This window comes from Lynx canadensis, chromosome E1, assembly GCF_007474595.2.
Source record: "Lynx canadensis isolate LIC74 chromosome E1, mLynCan4.pri.v2, whole genome shotgun sequence".
NCBI classification, from domain to species: domain Eukaryota; kingdom Metazoa; phylum Chordata; class Mammalia; order Carnivora; family Felidae; genus Lynx; species Lynx canadensis.
This window is the reverse complement of record NC_044316.2, coordinates 29280002-29306286: the sequence shown is the minus strand read 5'-3', so window position 1 is coordinate 29306286 and position 26285 is coordinate 29280002. Positions and strand designations below refer to the sequence as shown.

The window sequence follows — 26285 nt, the reverse complement described above, 5'->3', positions numbered from 1 at the left end:
TGCTGACAGCTCGGAGCCTGAAGCCTGCTTCGGATTCTGTGTCTCCCTCTCTCTCTGCCCCTCTCCTGCTTACTCTCTCAAAAATAAACATTAAAAAAAAAAAAAAAAAAGTGTGCCACACAAGAACTTCCCCAGTGCCAAGATCCACCATCCATGTTGATCTCACTCTTTCTGGAGTAATACTTTTCATTGCAAATCAATAAATCCACATTTGATACACATAAATGTTATCCAGGTTAAAACTGGACAGCATCACTGGCCCAACAGCTCCTAGATCTGATGAATTTTGTTGGTATCTCTCGCCTCATTGTGAAACAAGACAGCAATACTCAACTCATGGAAATTTAGTTCAATATGATTTTATTTAGAAATTTGCAAAGCTGAAGGAGGAACCCGATGTTTTGTTAAAAGAAAGCAATTTTCACAGTATATATTTAGCCATTTTAGCTCTGTTTTGAATAATAACAGAAAAGGAAGTTTCTGTTCAGTCCTCACTTCACACTCAGCCAGGTGCTTGAGATCTTGTAAAAAGATAACACATTCCCTGGGCCGAACTCCTAGGAAATCCTCTCACCCAGATGGACCACCCGTTTGTCCCCAGGCAAATACACGAGATCTTATTTTCACTGTTCTACACAAGGTTCTGAAAATCCTTAATTTTAAAGTTGAGAAAATGTGAAAGGATTCCTTAACTCATTGCCTGCAACAAACCCACCTACTTTTTAATTCTTGACAGTTACAAGTATAAAATACTTGAAATGTATAAGATGCTCCACATTTAATGGAACAACTTGAATACTAAAAAATTCGGTCAAGTAACATGCTTTCATGTCTTAAAATGTTACTTAATACAATGTTACTGAAACAAGATATGCAGCATTTTCTTGTACTTGGTGTTATAAACTCCTATTGACGATGGCTACTTGATGGTCAAAAAATAAATTAAAAAAAAGAGAAGAAACCATATACGCTGATATATAACAATGCCTGGAGGGAATGTCATGTTTTAAATTTTGTTACTGAAATTAAGCCTGGAAGAAGGAAAAAAAAAAGGTCTACAAAAGCAACACCCATGTTATTTTAAATGATGAGGTAGATTTTTTTCCTATGCAGTAAAGTGAACAAAAAACGCATACAACTTTCAAATCTTTAAAAAAAAAAAAAGTTCAGGTTATAGTCCCTTTCACAAACAAGACATTTGTAGACTAGGAGGTGGAGAGGTCATCCTCGAGCAGGCTCTGTACTTGGTATGGTACTCGGAGGTTCAACGATCAGTCTTGGATCAATCAACTCTCTCCAAAAAACAGTGATCTGAGGAAAGACACAAAACATTTGGTTTAGAGGCTTCATTTTGAGGTCATTTAGATTTTAGTCGATTAAAAACTTCAGTCAAGTATATTTCCATTTGTGCAGAATGGTTGAAGACCTGGAATGATGGGAGTCCCAGTAAGCTGAGTTCAATTAGGGCAGAAGAACTTGTTTACCTAGAAGGCAACTACACTTTACGTTAAACACATTTTACCCTTCTTTCATTTGGAGCAGGGGGTGGGGCGGGGCGCAGGGCGGTGGTTACAAAGGGGTCAGGGAGGTTTGCCCAACAAGACCCTGTGGCTAGGCGGCCCACGCACTCTTCCCGGGACTGCTGATGTTCCTCTGCGCAGCTCTACAGTCGCTCTCCTGTGCTGCCTAAAACCAGGAGCTGCTTCGCATCTCACCAAGAGCCAGCCAATGTGAACACTCGGCCCGTGTGGACGAATCACGAGGGCCATCTAGTGTCAAGGAGAGGTAATTACAGGCTCTGCTTCAGGCCTCGGTTTAATAGGCATAGAGAGGGGAAACTTCCAAGGTTTAATTTTCCAATATAGTTTCCAAGAATACATTTCAACAAAAAAGCGCAGAGGCATACGTTGCCAATAAAGAAGTACAGGAGATGTGGCCAAATCTGCTGATCCTACCACAGACCCTAAAAATGTGTTTGGGGAATAAATCCCTAAGAGTGTCATCTATCCTAAAGACAAAGCAAAACACAGTCTGGTTAGGGTTTCTACAAGTTTACATTTCAGGTAAAATGTGAGTCTGCAATACTGAAAGCTACAGAATAATATCCATAACCTTTCAAATATAAACACCTTAAGAGGAAGCATTTTCTTAAATATAAATTCTAGTTAGTTTAATGCTAGCATAGCCTCATGAGCCAGCATTGCCAGCAACTCTGGAAGTCTGGCTGCCTAAAAGCTAAACCATATACTTCTTAAAAGGGCAATTTAAGGATTTAAATGGAAGTCAAAAGACAGAATCATCATTTTCATGTCATTTTTCAAAACATCTAAGCTGGCATCGGTCAGAATCACGGTAATATTTGGGAGGTAGTAATGACTGCAAAGAGACACGATGGAGATTTCCAGGGGAGGCTGTTACTATCCCATTTCTTTTATCTAGGTGCTGGTGACACAGGTATGTTCATCTGTGATAATCGTTCAAGCTGTATACATATGTATAATTTTCTCAATGTATATATCAATAAAGGTTTTTAAATACACTGTTCTTTTCTACTGAAACCCTTATGCAATTAAGATTTTATACAACTCTATAATCTTAAATAAGACTTTGTTATTCATGAATCTTGTCATGTAGGCTCTTTGAGATCCGAGACGGTACCCTAACTTGGCACTTGGCACTGAACTCGCCACCCTGTAGGCAGACCAGAGATCCCAGGGCCTAGATCTTTTAAGACTTTAATACAGGCAGTTCAGGCGGCTGTGATGTCACCTTCCAGACCACCAGAAACCGGAAGCTGCGATGTCATCTTCCAGACTACCAGCAACCAGTCGAGAGAGAATGGACAACCGAGCAATCACAAGAAGAGAAGCGCGCCTACCCTCTTCTCCTGCGTCACAGCGTACTCCACTACCTCAGTTCCATTTTCGTTGTGATAAACCAAATCAAATTTCCCAGGTTCTTTCATGGCTGAAACCAGACGGTAGGAAGGAGAGACAGTAAGTCATTTCCCAGTAGTGAAAATGTTCCTCTACAGGGAATTTATATCATTAGAAAAACAACCACAAACAAATTGTCCATTGATGTGGAGGCTGGGTACGCACATGAAAGCATGGAGTGTTCAGTGACAGGAGACCCTCGGAAACACCCTGTAACAGCAGACGGGAGCCCCTGGGCCATTTGCCAGAGACCATCTTTCCTTCGTCAAAAAGAAATGAGCTCCATACACTGTTATTAGTACTCCCAGAAAAGAACGTGTGACAATTAGGTAACCCAACAGATACAGGACCTGCTTCAGCAGGTTAACGTGATATGAATTCTGCAAAATTTGTGTATTTTGCTCCGTCCTCAGAAATTAAACGTGCTTACTACTTGGTAATACAGCAATCCTCGCGTTGCATGGTAGTGTGGGACCATAAAAATGACCATCCGGGCTGACATCATGCAAAACTATCTGAATAATCAATGGAAAAATTATGATTGTCTCATGGCCTTTAAAAACTATCAGAACATTAAAATTACTGTACAGAGAGATGAAAAATAGTAAAACTAGCATTTATGTAGTACACTGTAATCTGAGACATCAAAAAGACCGAGAACTAGTGTTCTATTTCTTTGTAAGAAACTTATCAGGCGAAAGAAAAGAAAAAGGAAAAGGAAACTTATCAAGGGTGGCTTGAACAGTGCTTGCCTTCCTGTCACATAACAACAACACAGAGAATCTTTACACTTTACGGAACTTGCAGACACCTTTCTAAGCATGGATCAGCTTTCAGTATTTTTTCCTTTGAGATCTTGACATCATCGTGAAATAACTCTTGGAGCTTCTTTGTTTCTGTTTTGCAATTGTGTGATGTTTTTGCTGATGCCACCTCCGGGACCTCTTTATCCCTGTCATCACCACTACCTTCTTCCTTTATGTCAAGCTCACATAAACTGCAGTTCCAACATCCCCACGGTTAGCGGTTTCTTCTAACTCCACAAGTTTAAACTTCACTTGGGTGTCACCTCCAGAACTATCACTTTTTGTTTCTTTGTTGTACTTTCATCTCTGTCGACCAATTCCCTACCTCCATTATCCATTTTTGTAAGATGCCCTGTGGGTCTATCACTGAGATTGTACGAGGAGACAGCACAGCCTCATGCGATGCTGCGTGTATGGGAACTGAGTAACAGCTGCATGGTGACTTATCACCAGGAGACTTGGAAGGACGTGACATGACTGGTCACCGATCATGATGGGCATCTGTTATTTACGTAGCGATCTGTGGACTGAAGAATTAGCAGAACTTTGTGCCACTAGTCAGTTAACAGGTAACATATCTAACGTCTTTGGGAACTGGTGTTAACTAAACCATGGTAACGAAAGTTCCTATATATCAGAACCATGCAAAGCGAGGACTACCTGTATTTCCACCAGTGAGCAGGTAAAAGACACTTCTTGATGCCCCAAAGAAGAAAAGTTCTAATTGGATGTTATCACTGTCAATCACCTGACAAGCAGTGATCAGGCTGTGTCGTGGAATCTGACCATGGACAAATTTCTTTGCCCACCATTCCTAGGAAGAGAGATTTCCTCAAATAAAACCTAATGAGAAGAAAGCTGGAAAACCAATTTAAGTTATATCTAATCATTTACTTAACATTATAAAGGGACTTCATTGGAAAACCATGTTAACTGATTACTGTGTACGGGAGTTTTGAATCTTTTACTCACTACATTATTTAAACACAAAGAGAATATAATTAATTGCCTTCGGGTCTGCTAAAGAAAAAGGGTCTCCCCTGATCTGTGGCCAGGGACCCCTACAACACAACCCAAGTGAAGCCACATACAGTAAAAGCTCTCTTATTCTCAGATTTTAGAACCAATAATGGGTGAGATGAATCAGGGATAAAGCAGGGAGCCATTTAAAACGATGTGTGAGAGTGTGCACGCACATATACTTTAGACATTCTATTTTGACTTAACACACTGAAGTATGCTCATTTGCCAATCTTTGGAGATAGACCTGAGAAGGTCTTAGAAGCCCACTGACTAGAGTTCTCTTTCTTTCATAAACCACATACTTAATGTATATCTGCAATTTCTATAATTTCCAGTTCTGAGTTCTTCTAAAGGGATACAAGAATGCAAACACTAGCAAGGCAGCCTGAGTTCAGAATCTTCCTAGATTTTTACCAGATTCCTCCCAATCTCAAAGCAGATCCACCCACACGATTGAATAGTAAATTTCTTAGTTATACTCCTGGGTTGGCATTCAACTTGGGTTTCACAGAAATAATTCTTTTTGCAATCAATGTTCATTAGTTTATGCAGTTTTTATGAAACTGCATAATTACAGGAATAAGAACAACTTGCCTAACAGCTTTGTAAACAGATCCAACAATCCATAGTGGTGACACACCTCCACTAGGGGGAGCTCGGGTCTCCTGGGCTGCTCTGTGCGGACAGGGATAGTGGACAGTTAGTCCCAGAGGCCAAGCAAGAGAGCAGCTCCTGTGTGTAAAAGCTATTTAGAAACCAATGTAGATATAAAGAGACTAAATTTTCGAATTCTTTTCTACAAGACTCACCAGGTAAGGATGAAAGAATTTCTATATCTACTTGCTGGGTGTCTGGATTGTGGCTTAGTATTTTTCCTTCCTTTCAAAAATAAAAGTCCAAGTCAAAAACCAGCAGGTGAAACACTGGAATATACTAAAACCACTGAATTATACACTTTAAAATGGTTAAAATGGTAAATTTTACATTACATAAATTTTATCTCAATATGAAAACTTTTTTTCTTTAATAAATCAATATGTAGGAGAAATAAAACTCCCACACACCAAGCCAATATTTCCCCTGAATCTAAATCATTCCAGGGTCAGGTACCACACAACTAGGCACGGCCCCTATAGCCCAAAGTCTGCTAATTATTCAAACGAGCCAATCCTAAACTGCTTCCCCCATCCCGCCTGGCCTATCCCAAGGAAACCCCAATAAAGGCCCTGCCCGGGCTTTCTCTTCACTCCTGTCTCTGCCTCTGGATGACACCCTGGTGCTTTCCTCCGGGGTCCTGCATGGCGTGGCATTCCCCCTCCCTCGGGAAACGTAAGTAATAAATTCTTCTTTCATTGCACTGACTTCTGTGGCATCACTCAGCCACCTTCATCAATTAAAATCCCACAGGTAGGTACGTACACGTGAGACAGGGTTGAGCGTGGAGGAGACTACATCCTTTGAAGACAGATTTAACTTTTGAAGACAAGCTTCAGGAATAAAGCTAGTGATCAAGCTAGATAACGGCACTTGAGGTCAAGGCAAAAAAAACTGGTACTGATTTTCACTTTCCAAATGGTTTTGAAAATCATTTCCAGAAAGTCCTAAATACCGGGAAAGTAAGAAAATAGCTTTCCAGGGTAAGAACTGTGATGACCAACATAGATTTAATATGCATTAAAAATAATCAGAATCAGGGTGTCTGGGTGGCTCAGTTGGTTGAGCGTCCAACTCTTGATTTCAGCTCAGGTTGTGATCCCACGGTCATGGGATCAAGCCCTGTGTTGGGCTCTGTGCTGAGCATGGAGCCTGCCTAAGATTCTCCCCCAAGGCCCTTTTTATTCTGTCCCTCTCCCCCACTCATGCACTTTCTGAAATAAAAAACCAATAATGGGGTGCCTGGGTGGCTCAGTCGGTTGAGCGCCGACTTCAGCTCAGGTCATGATCTCACGGTTCATGAGTTCAAGCCCTGCATTGGGCTCTGTGCTGACAGCTCAGAGCCTGGAGCCTGCTTCAGATTCTGTGTCTCCCTCTCTCTTGTCCCTCCCTCGTTCATGCTCTGTCTCTGTCTCTCAAAAATAAAATAAAAAACATTAAAAAAAAGTTTTTTAATAAAAAACCAATAATAAAAATAAAAAATAAAAAAATCAGTATCATCTAGAATCATAGTTTGTAGAGGTTGTAGAACATACCAATTCTATATTTCTATCTTGTAGTACATCACAGAATTAAAGTAATTATCTATGGTAAGGTGATAAAACATCCTGGTTTGCCCAAGACAAGTCCATTTACATTTCCTTCCAGGATAATTATTAATATAATATTAACCCTTTTCATGCACAAGTATCCTGCTTTAGATGACAAATTATATGTCACCTATATAAAGGGGTCAAAGATGAAAAATGTGATAAAATACCAGTTACCCAGAACTGACCTACCTTCCAGACTACTTTTGAGGAAAGGTTCTTACCAAGATTTTAAAAATCTTTCAAGGTTTAAAAAAAGTCTTCCAAGGTATCAACTCATTTTTTAAATGGACTTATATTCCATATATTACATAAAAATTAAAAAATGTGCATTTTAACAAAGTTTTTTTTTTTTTTTAATGTATTCATTTTTGAGAGAGAGACAGAGCACAAGCAGGAGAGGGGCAGAGGGAGAGGAAGACAGAATCCGAAGCAGGCTCCAGGCTCTGAGCTGTCAGCACAGAGCCCGACGCGGGGCTCAAACTCATGAACTGTGAGATCATGACCTGAGCCAAAGTCAGGCGCTCAACCGACTGAGCCACCCAGGCACCCCTTTAACAAAGTTTTCAACAAAATTTTGAATGGATGAAAAAAGGAAGGGAACATGTAATTCTGTAATCCCACTGATGGGGTCAAACTTTTACTGAATTGTGATAAAGCTCATGCCAATGTGAAGTCCCATACACGTGTTAAGTGAATAAATTACAGGGACAGTACTCGTGAATTACCTGTGGTGAAGAGATAATATAAAAGGGGCCATGTTAGACCATAAGAATCTGCAGTAATTCACAATTATATAAAAGAGATTCCTATGATGAAAGTAATCAAATTTTCTGGCTGAAAGCTATTTAGTATTTTCTTTCAAAGTTTAGGATCCTGGGAGAGTGGCATTCAAATAAGCTTGCTAAGCTGGTTGTCTAAGCTGGTTAGAAAAAAAAAAAAAAAATGACTTTAAAAGAATTAAACTTGTCATTATTCTACATTCTTCCTCAGATGTAAGGAAAATAACACTGGGGGCTCCACAGTGATACTGTTAAAAAGTTTACATTTTGATAATGCTCCCATTTTCTACAACATTATTTACTGAAAAAAAATCAAAATTATCCATATTAGCAGTATTAAATACGACTTTAGCTTGTTTAATATACTGACACTTAGTTATTTTTAAATAAAAAGCCTTACCTTGTAGTCAGAGACATCAGGAGAATAATCGGATGTCAGCTCCAAAAGCTAAAAAAGAAGAAAGAGCCCACAAATACACAAGCCCCGCAGTTCCTCTCCCCTGCCCCCAAGAAAACATGCAGTGGCGGGGTGCCCACTCCACCATTCTGGGAGCCCTGCCATGACCTGCGGCGAGACAGAAGTTCCAGTGGGAGAGGTTTCTTCGGTTTGGGGTGGAGAGGGGTTGGTGCTATGCAGAGCCTTTCTTAACTGAGCGCTTGCTAGGTTCCACACACCAAGCTCAGCCATTTTTATTCATTCAGAAAACCATAAGTAGGTACCCACTACATGCTAGGCACAGGACAGATATGATCTGGAAAGGGTCTAGTACATACACATATATAATCCTGACCTGCCAATGAGTAAGTTTATTTGGAGGGAGAAGAATCTTTTTGGTGGTAATTGTTGTTTTAAAATGTACCTTAAATGCAATCTTTTCTCCAACTTGTGGGGCAGCTGCTAACAGCGGTAACAAACTGTAGTCCTTGTGTGTCTCTACCGGATTCTGAAAGACAGCATGAGTCACGTGACTTTGTTACTGGTGACAAAAGTGAAGCCGTGACATCAACTGCAGACACACCCCACGGGCCTAGCGGAAGAAGCGCACTCACGATAAATAATACTTGCCTGGATAATAGTAGAGGAGTTTGTTACCATTTCATTTAGTTGCTGGTGCTTCTGATACTCAGGGTTTCTATTTAACACAAAGGAAACAGCTTGCCCTCGGCCCCGGCCTCTCCCCCGCACACCCCGACCCCTAGCTCCCTTCCAAGAAAGAAGGTCCTCTCCTCTCCCCCAGCCTCTTCCCAAACTGGTGGGGAGAGTCACGTTGGGAGGGGGCCCGGGAGGAGCCTGTCTGGCACCGTTTGCGTCCGAGAGCTTCCACCCGGCAGCGTGTGGGGTCTGCGCGCACGGCCCCGGGCCCGGACAGCCTCTTCCTGCAAAGAGGCCTACAGGCTTTAAGAAGCCCGCAGCGCGCTCCGGGGTGCTCTTCGACACCGTGCACTGGTCGTCCGACTCCGAGCTGGAGTCCGAACTGGAAGATGATGCTCTGGTCGTCTTGCACTTGACGGCCGCACAGGTGAAGCCAGTTTTGGCAGCCACTTTGTTTGCAGTCGTGTTTTTTGTCGAGGGCCCTTCCTTTGATAACTCAGTTGATGTTTTCTCTGAGGAATTTCTGACCTCCAAGAGGACATTGCTGACACCATCACTGGTGGACTCATGAGAAGACTCGGACTCTGAGGAGGAAATGGGGCTGTCTTTTGGACAGACGCCCGCGCCGCCTTTCCTTTTGGCTTTGACAAGGCTGTTCCTAGCAGGTGAGCTTTTCAGAGGACCACAGTTCGAGATGGCCCAGTCCTTCACCGTCTGTGCTTTAGAAGACCTGGAGTTCTTGGTCTGCCTTTTAAGTTCGCATTTCTCCTTCCTCTTTGGTGACTTTCTTTTGGTTTCTTCGTCATCACCATCCACTACACCACACATGGCTTTGTTTTTCCTCTTGCCCTTTTTCCTCATACTCTGATCTGTAGCAGCTTTAGGTTCTAGATCCAAGGTCTTCCCATTGCTACTGTTCTCTTGCCTCTTCCAATGTTTCTTTGAATTTCTGTAATCTAGTTCGGTTTCTTCACCCTCCTCCAACTTAAATGCCCTCTTCTTTGCTTTTCTGGGTAATAAATGACTATCGTCACCATTCTTGACTGTTATAGTATTCTCCGCAGTTTCTCTCTCTTCTAATTTAACTCTAGCAAAACAACAAGAGAGAAAGCTACAGTGAGTCATTCACAGGCATGTCTCTGGGACACAGTTAGATACCAGGATGGCCGCACACTATACCTGTCATCAGTCAATGAAAAAATGTCAAATAACTTCAGGACAAAAGACTCTTTTTGACAAAATGGTCTATATGGCATCCCTTAGAGTCAACTTTGAAGTGACGAGTTTTATTTATTGAATATCTACTGCATCCCAAGCATTTTCTAGACATTTTCTCTAATCAAATGCCACCATGAAGTAGGTATGCTTCATTTTAAGACAGATCACAGAATTACAATTCAGATAAGTAACCCACCCAAAGTCCACAGCTAATAGGCAGCAGAGATGGGATTCAAACCTAGTCTGTCTAACTTCAAAGTTCACAATCTCTCCACTCTATTATGCTGCCTACCCCAAATGGTGATACTGCAGACTACCCACTCTTCTTTTTATTTTCTTTTTAACTTTTATTTTTTTATTTTTTTTTTAATGTTTTATTTTTAAGACAGGGAGAGACAGAGCATGAACAGGGGAGGGTCAGAGAGAGGGAGACACAGAATCCGAAACAGGCTCCAGGTTCTGAGCTGGCAGCACAGAGCCCGACGTGGGGCTCGAACTCACGGACCGTGAGATCATGACCTGAGCCGAAGTCGGCCGCTTAACCGACTGAGCCACCCAGGCGCCCCTTATTTTTTAAATGTTTATTTATTTTGAGAGAGAGAAGCATGCACGTGCGTGGAGTGGGGTAAGGGCACAAACCGTGGGATCATGACCTGAGCCGAAATCAAGAGTCGGACGTTTAACCAACTTAAATTGTATTAAAAATAAAATATTTTATTTTTAAATGTGGGCTGCTGTTTCTTAAAATCAGACTTCATTTTTATTTTGTTGAAACTTAGGAAAACCTTCTAACAATTTATGTTCTTTGGGACAGTGACAGCCATCGCAAAATTCCATGACATTCTGTGATTATTAATTTTATGTGTCACCTTGACTGGGCCATGACAGCCCAGATACTTGGTTAAACATTGTTCTGGGTTTGTCTGTGAGGATATTTCTAGATGAGATTAATATTTGAATGGGTAGACTAATGCCTTGGTGGCTCAGTCAGTTAAGCATCTGCCTTCCGCTCAGGTCGTGATCTCACGGTTCATGGATTCAAGCCCCTCGTTGGGCTCTGTGCTCTGGGCTCAGAGTCTGGAACCTGCTGCGGATTCTTTGTGGCCCTCTCTCTCTGCCCCTCCCCCATTCATGGTCTGTCTCTCTCTGTCTCAAAAATAAAAAAACATTAAAGAAAAAAATTTTTGAATGGGTACACTAAGTCCAGCAGACGGCCCACCCCAATGTGAGTGGGTCTGACTCAATCCATTGAAGGTCTGAACAGAATTCCCTCTCTCTGCCCAACTGTCTGAGCTGGGACCTCAGCCTGCTCCTGCCTTCAGACTCACACTAGAGCTGGAACTTACACCATCGGCTCCCCTGGATCTCAGGCCTTTGGCCTTGGACTGGAACTTTATCATCGGTTCTCTTAGATCTCTGGCTTGCCAATTGTGAATCTTGGGACCGCTCAGCCTCTCTAATCTCATGAGCCAATTCCTTATAACAGGAATATATATCTGTTATAAGGAATGTATAGAGTTACATTCATATCTCTATGTATTTATCATTTCCTATTGCTTCCGGTTCTCTGAAGAACCCTAACACACATTTCATCCAAAATGATTACAGTAAAGGAGCTCTGTTGCTCCATGGCCTGGCAACAGCTACCTCTAATATGTGCAGTCCAATGACAGAGAGCCCAGAGTGTCCCCAGTGTCAAGTTCATAGCGGGTGCTCAAAATCGTCTGCTAAAAACAGGCAATATATGTTTTAATATGGACAACTGCACTATGTTTTAATATGTTTATATCCAGCTATATATTTCATCAATTTTTTTTAGTAACCAGTGAAAGATGTATAATCATATTTGAAAATAAAGTATAATTGGTGAATAAGAATATATAAACATTCTTTAAATTCTTTTAAGGGACTGTAATACCGGTGGATTTATCTCAGTGTGGCAGGTGAAAAAACCCTCAATTATTCTTCAGAATACACAGATACACAGACACATACAAAGCAAAGTCAAAGCTACTGATATCAGGATAAAGAGAGAAAAAAAAAAGTATGAACGATCAGAGATTTAGATTATAAAAACACATCATCTTCTATTCCCAGGATGGACTTTAGCATCCAGCAGCAAGGAAGTGATTCTTTTTTTTTTTTTTTTTTTTTTTTTTTTTTTTTTATTTTTAAAATTTTTTTTTTTTTTTTTTCAAAGTTTATTTATTTTTGGGATAGAGAGAGACAGAGCATGAACGGGGGAGGGGCAGAGAGAGGGAGACACAGAATCGGAAACAGGCTCCAGGCTCTGAGCCATCAGCCCAGAGCCTGACGCGGGGCTCGAACTCACGGACCGCGAGATCGTGACCTGGCTGAAGTCGGACGCTTAACCGACTGCGCCACCCAGGCGCCCCAAGGAAGTGATTCTTAAATGGGCAAAAACTAGCTGGAAATCCTGTGACTCTAAGAACAACTGGGGAACTTGTAAGAATAATGGATTGTCCCTTGACATTCTTGATTAATTTGTTTTACTATGTAGCAATGCTATGATTCAAGTTTCAATTCTAAGGCAACCAATTAGGACTGAATTTTCCATCAAACTTTGAAAATGGTTGCAAGACTCTGTTCAGTCATTGCGGTTTATTAAATCACTGGAACCCAGCACCTGCTGCCTTTCAGAGGAGCCTGCAAGACCCTCAGGCTTACAAAAGCAGCCCTTGGCATCACCTTACCCATTCTGAAGACAGTGAATCTGTGGATTCTGATATGAAGGTATGACCTATGACTGCTGCCGCCTTATTCACTATCTGTGATTCCTGAGGAGAATCATTTCTCTTGGGAACATAATAAGGTTGAGGAACAAAATGCCATCCAGAGAGTAAGAAATGGTTCACCTGGGTCTGCCGAGTTAACAACCAATTCCTTTCAGGGTATACACTTTCCCTGGCAATGTCCTTCATTTCTCTACTTGGATCACAGACAACAAACATAGCTGTCCTTGTACAAAGAGAAGTGAATTACCTATATAATTAGCAGTGAAAGAGATTTAATTCCAAGAAATTTCTAAAACAGACTCTCCAGTATTCATGCAAACTCTGTAGGGCAAGCCAGGTGATATTATCAAAATGCAAGGCGCTCCTTTTTTTTTTTTTAAGATTTATTTATTTCAGTAATCTCTATACCCCCTGTGGGGCTTGAACCCAGACCCTGGGATCAAAAGTCACATGCTCTTTAGACTGAGCCAGCCACATGCCCCAAGGTGCTTCCTTTAAATGTGCAATTTATTTTCTTTCTTTTAATGTTTATTTATGCGGGGGGGGGGGGAATGGGCAGAGAGAGGGAGACAGAGTATCTGAAACTGGCTCTGTGCTGATAGCAGTGAGCCCGATGTGGTGCTCAAACTCACAAACCACAAGATCATGACCTAAGCCGAAGTCGGACGCTCAATCGACTGAGCCACCCAGGCGCCCCTAAATGTGCAACTTCACTTCTAGGATTCGATCACACAGAAATACAGGCACGTCCAACTGCATAGCCTGACCCCCACACCCACTGCGGGCCACCCACTTTTGGCCAAGGCCCAAGCGATTGGATTCAAATCCTTATTCTGCCACTTTAAATTTTTAAAATAGTATCTCAACCTTTCTCATTTGTAAAAATGGGGATAGTAATAATAATTTTAATACTCAGATGAGCTATCATGTATATTTAGGGCAGTGCCAGACTCAGACAGAGCAAGTACTATCCAAATGTTAACTCTAATTTTTGTTAATACAATAAATGTTGTTAGTCCTCCCAGGGCAGGAGTTAGTGGGCTTTAATAAATTTGTCCCATCAAACGGAGATGAAATTCAACAAGGAGAGTAAAAAGGTAGAGCTGCACTCTCTTTGGGTCCCCTCTGTTCCCTGCAGTCTCCCTCCCGTCTGGCTGTGGCATTATCACCTTCAGAGAGGTAAAGTTACTGGACCAAGAGAACACAACTGATGAGTCAAGATGCACACCAAGGGTTCTGACTCCCGACCTTGAATTCTTAATCACATTGCTGTCTTCCTTTTCACACAATACTGAAAAAAAAAGTAACTCCTATATTGTTGGTATAAAGACAGACCTGTGCAACTTTTCTGGAGGCTAATTTGACAGTACTTACCAAATTTTAAAATTTGACCAACAAGTACCTCTTCTGGGAATGCATCCGGCTGAATCACTGCCCAAGCACACACAGACATGCAAGAATGCTCACTACAGCAATGTTTACCAGTGGAAACCAGAAAACAACTACCATGGGGAGTGCCTGGCTGACTCAGTTGGTAGAACATGTGACTCTTGATCTCAGGGTTGTGAATTTGAGCCCCACGTAGAGATTACTTAAAAATAAAATCTTAAGAAACAAAAACAAAACAAAAAAACTGCCATGGTCGAAATGCTGGTGTCCCCACAAAATCCATGTTGAAATCCTAACCACCAACGTGATGGAATTAGGAAGTGGGGACTTTGGAAGCTGCTTAGGCCATGAGCGTGGACCCCTCATGAATCAGATTAGTGCTCATACACAAGAGACCCTACAACACTCCCTAGTCCTGTCCACCACATGAGGACACAGTGAGAAGGTGCCATCTATGAACCAGAAAGGAAACCTCACTGGACACCAAATCTGCTGGCACCTTGATCTTGGACTCCCCAGTCTCTGAACTGTAAGAAATTAATTTCCGTTGCTTTATTTTTCAATTTATTTTTAATTTTTTTTTAACATTCATTATTTAGTTTTGAGACAGAGGGAGACAGAGTATGAACAGAGGAGGGTCCGAGAGAGAGGGAGACACAGAATCTGAAACAGGCTCCAGGCTCTGAGCTGTCAGCACAGAGCCTGATGCGGGGCTCGAACTCACGGACAGCAAGATCATGACCTGAGCCGAAGTCGGACGCTTAACCGACTGAGCCACCCAGGCGCCCCTTTAATTTTTTTTTTAAATTTTTTAATGTTTATTTATTTTTGAGAGAGAGACAGGGACACAGTGTGAGCAGGGAAGGGGCAGAGAGAGAGGGAGACACAGAATCCAAAGCAGGCTTCAGGCTCTGAGGTGCCAGCACAGAGCCCTACTCGGGGCTCAAACTCACAAACCTCAGGATCATGACCTGAGCTGAAGTAGGACACTTAGCTGACTGAGCCACCCGGGTGCCAATTTCTGTTGTTTATAAGCTACCCAAATTATGGTATTTTTATTATAACAGCCCAAATGAACTAAGAGAACAACCTAAAATGTCCATTAGTAAGAAATTGGTTAAATAAATTTATGGCATGTAAAAGAATACTATGTGGCATTTAAGAAACATTGTTTTTACATTTATTTATTTTTGAGAGACACAGAGAGACAGAGCGTGAACAGGGGAGGGGCAGAAAGAGAAGGAAACACAGAATCCGAAGCAGGCTCCAGGCTCTGAGCTGTTAGCACAGAGCCCGACCTGGGGCCCAAACCCATGAACCGTGAGATCATGACCTGATCTGAAGTTGGACGCTCACCTGACTGAGCCACCCAGGCACTCCTACTATGTGGCATTTAAAATGAAGCATGTAGGGGTACCCGAGTGGCTCATAGGGTTCAGCATCCAACTCTTGATTTTGGCTCAGATCATGATCCCAGGGTTGTGGGATTGAGCCCTGCGTCAGGCTCCACACTGAGCATGGAACCTGCTTAAGATACTCTCTCTCTCTCTCTCTCTCTCTCTCTCTTTCTCTCTCTCTCCCCTTCTGCCCCTCTCCCCAGCTCATGCACTCTCTCTTTAAAACAAAAAAATAAAATAAATTTAAAAAAAGAATGATGTACATCACATACTATATACACTAAAATGAAAGATACCCAAGATATGTTAGGTAAAAAAGTGAGGTGCAGGGGTGCCTGGGTGGCTCAGTCAGTTGAGAGTCAGACTCTTAATTTTGGCTCAGGTCATGATCCCAGGGTCATGGGGTCAAGTCCTGCATCAAGATCTGCGCTCAGCACAGAACTTGCTTAAGATTCTCTCTCTCTCAGGGCGCCTGGGTGGCTCAGTCGGTTAAGCATCCAACTCTTGATTTCAGCTCAGGTCATGATCTCACGATTCATGAGTTCGAGCCCCTCAGGCTCCATGCTGGCAATCTGGAGCCTGCTCGGGATTCTCTCTCTCCCACTCTCTCTGCCTTTCCCCAGCTCTCTCTCTCTCTCTCTCTCTCTCTGCCCCTCTCCCCCAATGGCACTCGCTCTGTCTCTCTTAAAAAAAAAAAAAAAAGTCAGGTGCAGGACAATATGTATATTATAATGGCATGTGTATTTAAAAAGTATATGTTTGAGTGTGTATGAGAAAAAAATCTAGGAAGACAGGCCCCAAACTTAACTGAGGATACTTCTAGAGAGTGGGGTAATACCGGAAAGAGTACGTGAGAAGATAAATAAAGGACTCTTTACCTTGAGCCATTTTAAAGTATAAATGTTTTTTCGTCTGTCAAAGCAGAAAAAGTCAGACTGTGGGCACGTAAGAGAATGGGCCGTGGGGAAATGGCCGTGGCACACAAGTGAGGAGAAACCTCTCCAGCCTCATGGGATATCCACCACCTGGCTCACCTTTTCCCATTAGACTTTTCAGTACTCCCGGCAACCCCTCCAGAATCCTTCTGTGGCCAGACGCATCTCTTCACCGAGTCAGGCTAGCTTTTGCCTCCACTAGTAATGGGCTACCCAACATTTCCATTTCCTACATGTCCTTCAAGGTGCTGCAAAATTCCCTGACCCCTTGTGTTTCACGAAGATCTCTCCCTTCTCCACTGTCTCCTGCGCTTAGCAACACAATCTAGTGTAATTATCCAGGCTGCCTGCCTGCATCACACAAGAAGATAACATACAAAAACATGAAACTAGTTATCTTGGTCTACTCCAACAATATTAGGAACCTTTAAAAAAAAGAGACTAGGCTTTCTTCTGCAGCTCTGGAGAAAGGTGAATCTGTTGGGGGAAGACAGAAATGATGGAAAACAGGAAACCACAAAAACATACGAAATTTTTACAAATTGGGGCGCCTGGGTGGCTCAGTCGGTTGGGCGTCCAACTTCGGCTCAGGTCATGATCTCACAGTTCGTGGGTTCGAGCCCTGCGTCGGGCTCTGTGCTGACAGCTCAGAGCCTGGAGCCTGTTTCGGATTCTGTGTCTCCCTCTCTCTCTCTCTGCCCCTCCCCTGTTCACACTCTGTCTCTGTCTCAAGAATAAATAAACATTAAAAAAAAATTTTAAACAAAAATTTTTACAAATTCAATTTTTTTTCCTAAGGTCTGCCCCATTAACCACCGAAGCCAGCTACAGAGATATTTCTTACCATACACAGTTATGCATTTGAAGTGTTCAGGAGGAATTCGGCCTGCCACTGTGCTATGTTTATTTCTTATAAAAGCCATCATCATTTGCTTTTGACATTGTTCACTTCATTATACAGAGTGTAATTCCCAGGTGATTCATTACTTGAGGTATAATGCACTGCAGTTAGTGAGCAGCAAGTTAGTAATTCATTAGGTCAGAAAGTAAACTTCACAGGAGGGGATACAGTCCTTACAACCGTAACATTTAAGCAGTTCCTGAATTGCACAAATAATGGAAAGCTATTTCAGTGAATAAAAAGGAAAAAGAACTCTTTTTGAAATTTTAACTATTTCAAATTGTCTTTAGAAACAACTAAACATTAGTAAATCACAGCATTCCCATTTTTAAGAGAGACACACACACAAAGACGTAGTAATTGTTCCAAACTGAATTCCCTGATGTTCTGAAGAAATCTCATGAATCTGACATGCTCTGAGGAAAGAATATTCAACAAAGAGCAAGCAGAGGAAGCAGCCTGGTTCGAAACTCTAGAACTTTTTCATTGTACCTGAAGTTTTAAAAAGAAGCCCTGAATAAATTAGTCTAAGATAAGAATCCAAACTGAAATGATCCTGTCTTACCATTTTATTGAGACAAATCAACCACACATGGGCAATTCATACCACAATGGCTCCTCGATACCCACCTCTGTGTCATTTTTAAATTTTATTTGTTTGTTTATTTGGAGGGAGGGAGAGAGAGAGAGAGAGAGAGAGAGAGCAGGGAAAGGGCAAAGACAGGGAGAGAGAGAATCCCAAGTAGACTTTGCAACTCTCAGCCCAGAGCCCTACTCAGAGCTGGACCTCACGACTGTGAGATCATGACTTGAGCCAAGATCAAGAGTCTGAGCTCAACTGACTAAGCCGCCCAGGCGCCCCCTCAGTATCATTGTTTTTTTGAGTTCCAAAAGCATATTTAAAACTATTTTATTTTCCAATTCACAACCCAAAAGGTCCCAAACACCTACTTAAATGAACCATAAAATACCCAGGTGAGGCAAGAATGACACCGTAAGTCTCAGGAGATCTGGCAGGAGCTTACTAAGGCTGGACAAACTGCACGCTTGGAAGAGAACATGACTGTTCTATTTGCCTGGGCCCCCTGCACCTGACCTTGCCAGCCGCCAGGGGAAGGCCAGGTCTCATGCACATCCGCATCGGGCGCATGTAACACAGTGTCTGGCTAAGAACGCGCTTGCTAAATCAAGGTTGCAAGAAGCACGCGCCCGGCCCGGGCACCAGATCACTGTCTTCCCAGGTTTGTCCCACTAACCACTTGCCCCCGGAGCACTCCGGGAAGGATGCTCCTCCCAGTGCAGATTCCTGAGCCCCATCCCGGCCTAGACCAATCAGCATCCCTCCGGTGCACGAATGAGCAGCTTGACAGCCCCACCCCACGCCCACCCCCACTCCACACCCCTCACCCACGCGCGGCCTCCAGAGGCCCGAGGCGCCCCGGGCGTGCGCAGGCGCGTCCCCGGCCCGCCGCCCACCCCGCCACCCCCAACCCCGCGCCTCGCCCACCTGAGGCAGTCGTTGTCTCGTACCAGGCGCGCGCTCTCGGCTGGGGGCAAAAGCCCCCCCTCCAAGTAGAGGCCCAGGATGGCCCCAGAACTGAAGCCGAAGCGCTGGCGGATGAGACTAATGAGATCCGTGACCACTCGGCATCTGTTCAAGTCGACGAGAAGCCAAAAGGCCGTGCAGTGAGGGGTAGCTGGAGGCGGATAATCAAATTGAAGCCGTAGCCTAACCGTCTCGGAGGCCGCCATCTTGCCCGTTGCTCAACGGAAGCCGAGAGACACCACAGGGCTACCGAGAGGCGTACTCGGCGGCCCGCCCCCTGGGGCCTTTTAACGTGTGCCCTCTATTGGCTGCCAGTGGCTACTGCAGGCTCCCGTGACCCGCAAGAACGCGGAGCGGGGTTGATTCGATTCAATTTTGCTCATCGCTGGGGCTAGGGAAGGGCATAAGTGAAATAAATGCCTTCATTCCTTTCCCGCTGAGCTCTATGCAGGGTCGAAATTTAGGCAACTCTCTGGATAAACAAGCACTTCTCAGTCGTTGTCTTCTAAGATATTTGCTTATATATGGAAAAGAATTTCAAAAAAGCAGTTACTCCCAATACATTTGACAATTTTTTCGTTGGTAAAGAGTTGGAAAAGATGCATTTCCTGGTATATTGTAAATATACGTTTAAAATAAAACCACTTGTCACTCCTTTACATGTGCCTAGTGGAATTGAAAGACCTTATCGGTGTAATACCTACCACCATCCATATTTTATTTTTATTTTTTTAATGTTTATTTTTGAGAGACACAGAGCACAAGTGGAGGAGGGGCAGAGAGAGAGGGAGACACAGAATCTGAAGCAGGCTTCAGGCTCTGAGCTGTCAGCACAGAGCCCAACCTGGGGCTCGAACTCATGAATCACAAGATCATGACCTGAGCCTAAGTCAGATGCCCAACTGACTAAGCCACCCAGGTGCCCCATCCATATTTTAAAATATAAAAATAAGCCCCCTTATTAACCACTAGGTAAGTAAATCGTAAAGTGTACATCATTCAAATTTCCATTCCATCCGTTCACATAGCATATTAATTCCTTTAGTTTTCATGACAAAGATATGAATTATGAACTATTACTATTCCCATTTTGAAGATTAAAAAAAAAGGGTTTAGATTAAGTAACTAACCCAAGGTTACTGGACTAGTAAATGCTAATTATTTTGTAGTCAGTGGACACATTGAAAGAAATTTTTTTGGTAAATTTTATTTTCTTGTAACCCTAATGCTGTAGATCTTCTGATTGAGTTATTATTACTGTTATGAATGGTACACAACTGATCAAAATAGGATAAAACATCACACATTTTGGTACATAATTATTAAACAGGGAAAATAAAATGGACATGGAAACATCTATTAACGAAATGGAGCTACCTTTTTTTTTATTTATTAGGTCAAGTCTTTCTGGATGAATATTGCTAAATGAGACAGGGCTCCACATTGATTCTAGATCGATTTTTTTGTTTTTATAGATGTAAAATCCTGAGAAAACTTGTTCATTTATATAAGTGGGTAAGACTAGAAGGGCTTGGGGCGCCTGGGTGGCTCAGTTGGCTGAACGTCTGACTTGGGCTCAGGTCATGATCTCACTGTTCTTGAGTTCGAGCCCTGCATAGGGCTCTCTGCTGTCAGCACAGAGCCTGCTTTGGATCCTCTCTCTGCCCCTCCCCGACTCACACATGCATGCACTCTCTTTCCCCCCTCTCAGAAATAATAAATAAACATTACAAAAAAAAAATAGAAGGCCTTACGTCGTTGGCAATGTCAGCCAGTTGTTTAAACTCCTTCCAAGTTACATGCTAAAGTTTCCTAGAGATCTTCCTTTAAAATTTTTTTTCAGGGGTACCTGGGTGGCTCAAGCCATTAAATTAAGCATCCACCTTCGGTCAGGTCATGATTTCACGGTTGTGAGTTTGAGCCCCGCGTCAGGCTCTGTGCTGACAGCTTCTCAGAGCCTGGAGCCTGCTCCAGATTCTGTTGTCTCCCTCTCTCTTTGCCCTTCCCCCACTCAAAATTTCTCTCTCTCTCTCTCTCTCTCCCTCTTTCTCAAAAATGAAGAAAAACACTTAAAAAATTTATTTTCAGTACTCCATCAGCCAACAATTCAATTATGTTGCATAATGTTAAAAACAAAGAATTGGGAATCACCTGACATCCAAAAGGAGCATTTGCCCAGTCACTAGAGTCATTCACTTTCTCAATATTTGGGACAGCTCCATTGAGACTTAAGGGATGACTACACCACTTAATCTTACATTTAAAGGTGCCTGGTTTATGGAGCTAAATGAGATGAAATGGGTAAAAAACGAGAATTGTAATCAAAGACTTGAATATTCACGGGTAGAGAGATGGTGGACGTTTGAACTGTTACAGATTTACTAGCAATTTAATTTGATAGTCGAAATCAATTATGTTTATAAGCACTCACTTGACTGCTTGAAAGAGAGTATCAATATCTAAGAGAAAGGAGTTGATCCCAATAGAAACAAGCCGTTTTCTCAAGGTCAGGGCATTACTAGATTTTATGTATCAATGATTGCTGCCATGTCCATTATTTACTATAGAATGCACTACAGTTTTCCCTAAAGTTAATCTAAATTTAATAAAGCTGGTACAAACAAATAACCAAGTATAGTAGGTGCCAGTAAGGCTACATAAATGGAGGCAGGAGAGAGAAAAAGATACTTTTACTTTGGAGAACAGAAACAGTGTCATCACATTCTCAGGCAATCAGCTTTAGGAAGAAGTTCAAGTGGGGGCGCCTGGGTGGCTCAGTCTGTTGAGTGTCCAACTCTTGATTTCAGCTCGGGTCATGACCTCACAGTTCTTGGGTTTGAGCCCCGTGTCAGGCTCTGTGGTGACAGTGCAGAGCCAACTTGGGATCCTCTCTCTCTGTCCCTCCCTCTCTCTGTCTCCTACAAAATAAATAAATAAGTAAACATTAAAAAAAAAGATTCACAGATGAAAAAGAAAAGATTAGTGAACTTGAAGACACAGTAATAGGAGCTATCTTAAATGAGACACAGAGGGGCACTTGTGGCTCAGTCGGTTAAGCATCAGGTCATGATCTCACAGCTTGTGGGTTCCATCCCCTTGTCAGGCTCTGTGCTGACAGCCCCAAGTTCAGAGCTTGTAACCTGGAGCCTGCTTTGCCTCTCCCCCGCTTTCACTCTGTCTCTCTCTCAAAAATAAATAAGTATCAAAAACCTTTTTTTTAATGCTGAAAGAAAAATACTGTGACCTTGAAACTCTTTACCCCGTGAAATTGTCTTTAAAAAATGAAAGTGAGTGGTGTCTGGGTGGTTCAGTGAGTTAAGTGTCTGACTTCAGCTCAGGTCAGGATCTCATGGTTCAGGAGTTTGAGCCCCACATCAAGCTGTCTGCTAGCACCACAGAGCCCACTTTGGTTGCTTTTTTTTTTCTTTTTTAATGTTTATTTATTTTTGAGAGAGACAGAGAGAGAGAAAGTGCAAGAGGTGGTGGGACGGAGAGAGAGGGAGATACAGAATCCAAAGTAAGCTCCAGGCTCTGAGCTGTCAGCACAGAGCCCGACATGGGGCTCAAACTCACAAACCGTGAGATCATGACCTGAGCCAAAGTCGGACACTTAACCAACTGAGCCACTCAGGTACCCCAGCACAGAGCCCACTTGGGATCCTCTGGCTCCCTCTTTCTCTGCCCCTCTCTGGCTTGCGCTCCCTCTTTCTCTCTCATAAATAAATAAATAAATAAATAAATAAATAAATAAATATTTTAAAAAATGCAGAATCTCGGGGTGCCTGGGTGGCTCAGTTGGTTAATCGTCTGACTCTTGATTTTGGCTCAGGTCATGATCTCACAGGTTACTGGAATCTAGCCCTGCATTAGGCTCTGCACTGACAGCCCAGAGCCTGCTTGGGATTCTCTCTTTCCCTTTCTCTCTGCCCCTCCCCCTGTCTCACTCTCTCTCTCTCTCTCTCAAAAGAAATAAACTTAAAAAGAAAAAAAAAGGAAGAAGTTCAAGTGAAAAAAAGAGATGTATAATCTGATTCTCTTAAAACCACGCAGTCCTGTTTCACCTTAGAAAGTGTTTGGGTAAAAAAAAAAAGAAAAAAGAAAAAAAATCAGATATAAATCCAGAAGCCAGTTTAAAAAAAGAAAAGAAAGTGTTTGGGTACTCTTCAGCACTTACTTGCCCCCAGTCTGAAGACTGCTGCTCCAAAAGTGAAAAGGTACTTAAGCAGCAGGTGGCTTTTAAGTCCTTGCATGACTATTCGTTTCCTTCCTGGAGATAGTCAAATGTAACCATTCCCTCTACTATGGGAACCAGGCGTGATGACAAAGGGTTGACACTACACTGTAATTCTAAGAGTCAGATCTAACCTTAGCTATGATCCAATTGAATCTAATGTAATCTAAGAGTCTGAAACAAAGTATTAAATTATTTTAATAAGGCTGGGTGGTAGGTACCCAATTCTGTGTGCTTATCTGTATTTTGCCATGTTCGTGACTACAAAAATTTATAGAAAGGATCTATTCTTTTTTCAAATTACCCTTTAGAAGTTTCTAAACACTTGTCTAAATTATAAATTCAGATACCCTTTGACCTGGCAATTCCACATCTAGGCATTTATCCTACAGATAGACTAATACTATGTGCAAAGCCTCCTGCGTCATGTTTGCTGAAACGTTGTAAAAACAAACAACGAGAAACAAATAATCATCGACGGGGATTTAATTGAATAAAATTAGTGTACGTCCAATGGTTGTATAGAATTCCGCTGTATCAAAATGTATTCAGTTAAACCCCTATTGAGGTAGTTCCAAATACATTGCCATGGAAATGTGCCTAGGATATAATGAAAGGGCAAGGAGCAGAGAAGTATGTATTTTATGTTTCTATTTGCTTTCCTTTTTCAAATTAAGTTTTTTTAGTATGAGATAATTATAGAGTCACATGCTGTTGTAGAAAATAGTACAGGGAGATCCATGTGACCTTTGCCCCAGTGATAACCAGGACATTGACATTGATATAATCAAAATACAGAGCAATTCCATCATCACAATGATCTTTCCTGTTGCTCTGTTACAGCCACTGCAAGGCTTTCCGTTTCTATGATTTTGTCATTTCAAGAATGCTAGGGGCGCCTGGGTGGCTCAGTCGGTTAAGCATCTGACTTCAGATCTCATGGTTCGTGAGTTCCAGCCCCGAGTCAGGCTCTGTGCTGACACCTTGGAGCCTGGAGCCTGCTTCAGATTCTGTGTCTCCCTCTCTCTGCACCTCCCCTGCTCACATTCTGTCTCTCTCTCTCAACAATAAATAAACATTGAAAAAGAAATTAAAGAATGTTATAGGAGAGGGGCTCCTGGGTGGCTCAGTAGGTTAAGTGTCTGACTTTGGCTCAGGTCACCATCTCAGGGCTTGGCTCCTGAGTCTCCCTCTCTCTCTGCCCTTCCCACAGTAGCACATGGCATGTACTACATGCCCCAGGTGTGGACATGTATGGTTGTCCCCATGTATGGGGTGTCCACAGGTCACCCCAAGATGGGCCACTTTGACATGAAGATTATTTTGAGTCGAAGGCAATTGAGACCCTATGGGCTCAAGAGAAAATTTGCCCCTCCCTTAACTACATAGAAGAATCTAACTTGGGGGTCTTTCCCAGAATAAGGGTTATTAGCAGGGACCAACTTTATCTGAGGGACCCATCTGTATGGTGGGGCGTTGCCCCACCTAATTACCTTCTATCTGCTCTTCTTCTTATGGCTCTTATCCTTTCCTCTGAAGAGCCAGACCCTTACCCCTTTCTCCTCGGTTCAGTATGACATATGTACCTCATTTTGCTTGTCTCTGGAATTTCCATGTCTGTGTGGATTCCCTGTATGTGTGCTGTTACATTTGATTTTCTCCTGTTAATCTGTATATATATCTAGCTGTATATCAGCTCAAAGGACCTTTGAAGGGGCAAGAATTCTCACTCCTCCAAAAAACCTTTGTCAAAAATCAGCTGGGGGGCAGCGCAGAGCCTGATGTGGGGCTTAAACCCACAAACCCATGAGACTGTGACCTAAGCCAAAATCAAAAGTTGGACCTTTAACCAACTGAACCACCCAGGTGCCCCCTAAGGTTTTATTTTTAAGTATTCTCTACACCCTAGGTGGGACTCAAACCCACAACCCTGAGATGGAGGGTCACAAACTCTACTGACAGCCAGCTAGGTACCCCAGGAATGTGATCTTTAATAGCCAAATTAGAATTTCCTGGTAAGCTCTAGTTAAGTAATCTATGTGATAACTCGCTTCCCCCACCCCAAGAAAAGCCTTGCCTGAAACAATCCTTTCTTTTCTTTTGTTCGTAACTTCCGTGTCCAGAGGTTTCTGCCTACAAAAGCCTTCCATTTTGTATAGCTCCTTGGATCCCCTTTCTTTCTATCTGCTAGACGGTATGCTACGAGATTCATGTATCATTGAATACAGCCAACAAGATCTTTAAAATTTCTTTCAGTTGAGGGATGCCTGGATGGCTCAGTTGGAGGAGTGTGGGACCCTTGAACTTGGGGTCGTGAGTTTGAGTTCCGTGTGGGGTGTAGAGATTACTTAAATAAATAAAACTTAAAAAAAAATAAAACTTACTCAGTTGAATCTTACTGGTTCAACACACCTATATACATTACCATTACTTCAGGAAATTACCTTATGTTCCTTCCCTGTCAATGTCTGAGGTTTTATCCCCCGGGGGCAACCATAGTTTCTAGTTGATTTTACACCATTGTTTTATCAGGCAGTTGCCTGGCCCTTACCTGTATCTCCATGCCATATAAGCCCATCCCATGCTTAAAAGTTATATAATAATGTTTGTCGACTTTTATGCAATAATTATCACTTCTATTTTATTTTAGAGAAATAATCCCAAATATGAAAAATACCATATGGAAAAATATATTTACTATAGCTTTATTTTTACAATGAAAACATGAAACCCTGTAATGGTTAAGAGTATTTAAGGCTCTGGTGACAGAGACCAACTTGGAAGCTTTATTATTTTTTTTAATGCTTTAAAATTTTTTTTTTCTTTAGAGAGAGAGAAAGCACCCATGAGCAGGGGAGAGGGGCAGAGAGAGAGAGAGAGAGAGAGAGAGAGAACCTTAAGCAGACCCCATGCTCAGTGAGGAGCCTGACATGGGGTTCAGTCTCATAAACCTTGAGATCATGACCTGAGCCAAAATCAAGAGTTGGATGCTCAACTGACTGAGCCACCCAAGCGTCCCCAATTTGGAA

At 42.4% G+C, this 26285-nt stretch overlaps 1 protein-coding gene across 2 annotated transcripts; it reads right to left on the bottom strand.

Annotated features, from left to right (window-relative positions):
- Window positions 1-343: 343 nt before the first annotated feature.
- On the bottom strand, window positions 344-19255 carry COIL (coilin). Of its 2 annotated transcripts, XM_030296926.2 has the most exons (7): window positions 18987-19255; window positions 8857-9970; window positions 8651-8734; window positions 8191-8238; window positions 5575-5644; window positions 2879-2967; window positions 344-1311 (listed from the first exon to the last, which is right to left on the bottom strand). In XM_030296926.2, the coding sequence occupies exons 1-7, from the start codon at window positions 19229-19231 to the stop codon at window positions 1222-1224; spliced, it is 1740 nt and encodes a 579-aa protein (XP_030152786.1). In that variant the 5' UTR covers window positions 19232-19255; the 3' UTR covers window positions 344-1221. The 2 variants fall into 2 exon arrangements, with proteins under 2 accessions (XP_030152786.1, XP_032446982.1); XM_032591091.1 differs by lacking the exon at window positions 344-1311 and having other exon boundaries at window positions 2880-5440; window positions 18987-19247.
- Between the last annotated feature and the right edge of the window lie 7030 nt (window positions 19256-26285).

Bases quoted from the DNA above. Each gene is read 5' to 3' on its own strand.
- COIL (XM_030296926.2), bottom strand. From the start codon at position 19,231: ATGGCGGCCTCCGAGACGGTTAGGCTACGGCTTCAATTTGATTATCCG. The intron at 9,971-18,986 runs GTGGGCGAGGCG...TTGTTTTGCTAG, and splicing joins CGAGACAACGACTGCCTCAG to AGTTAAATTAGAAGAGAGAG. The intron at 8,239-8,650 runs GTACATTTTAAA...CTTCTTTTTTAG, and splicing joins GAGAAAAGATTGCATTTAAG to CTTTTGGAGCTGACATCCGA.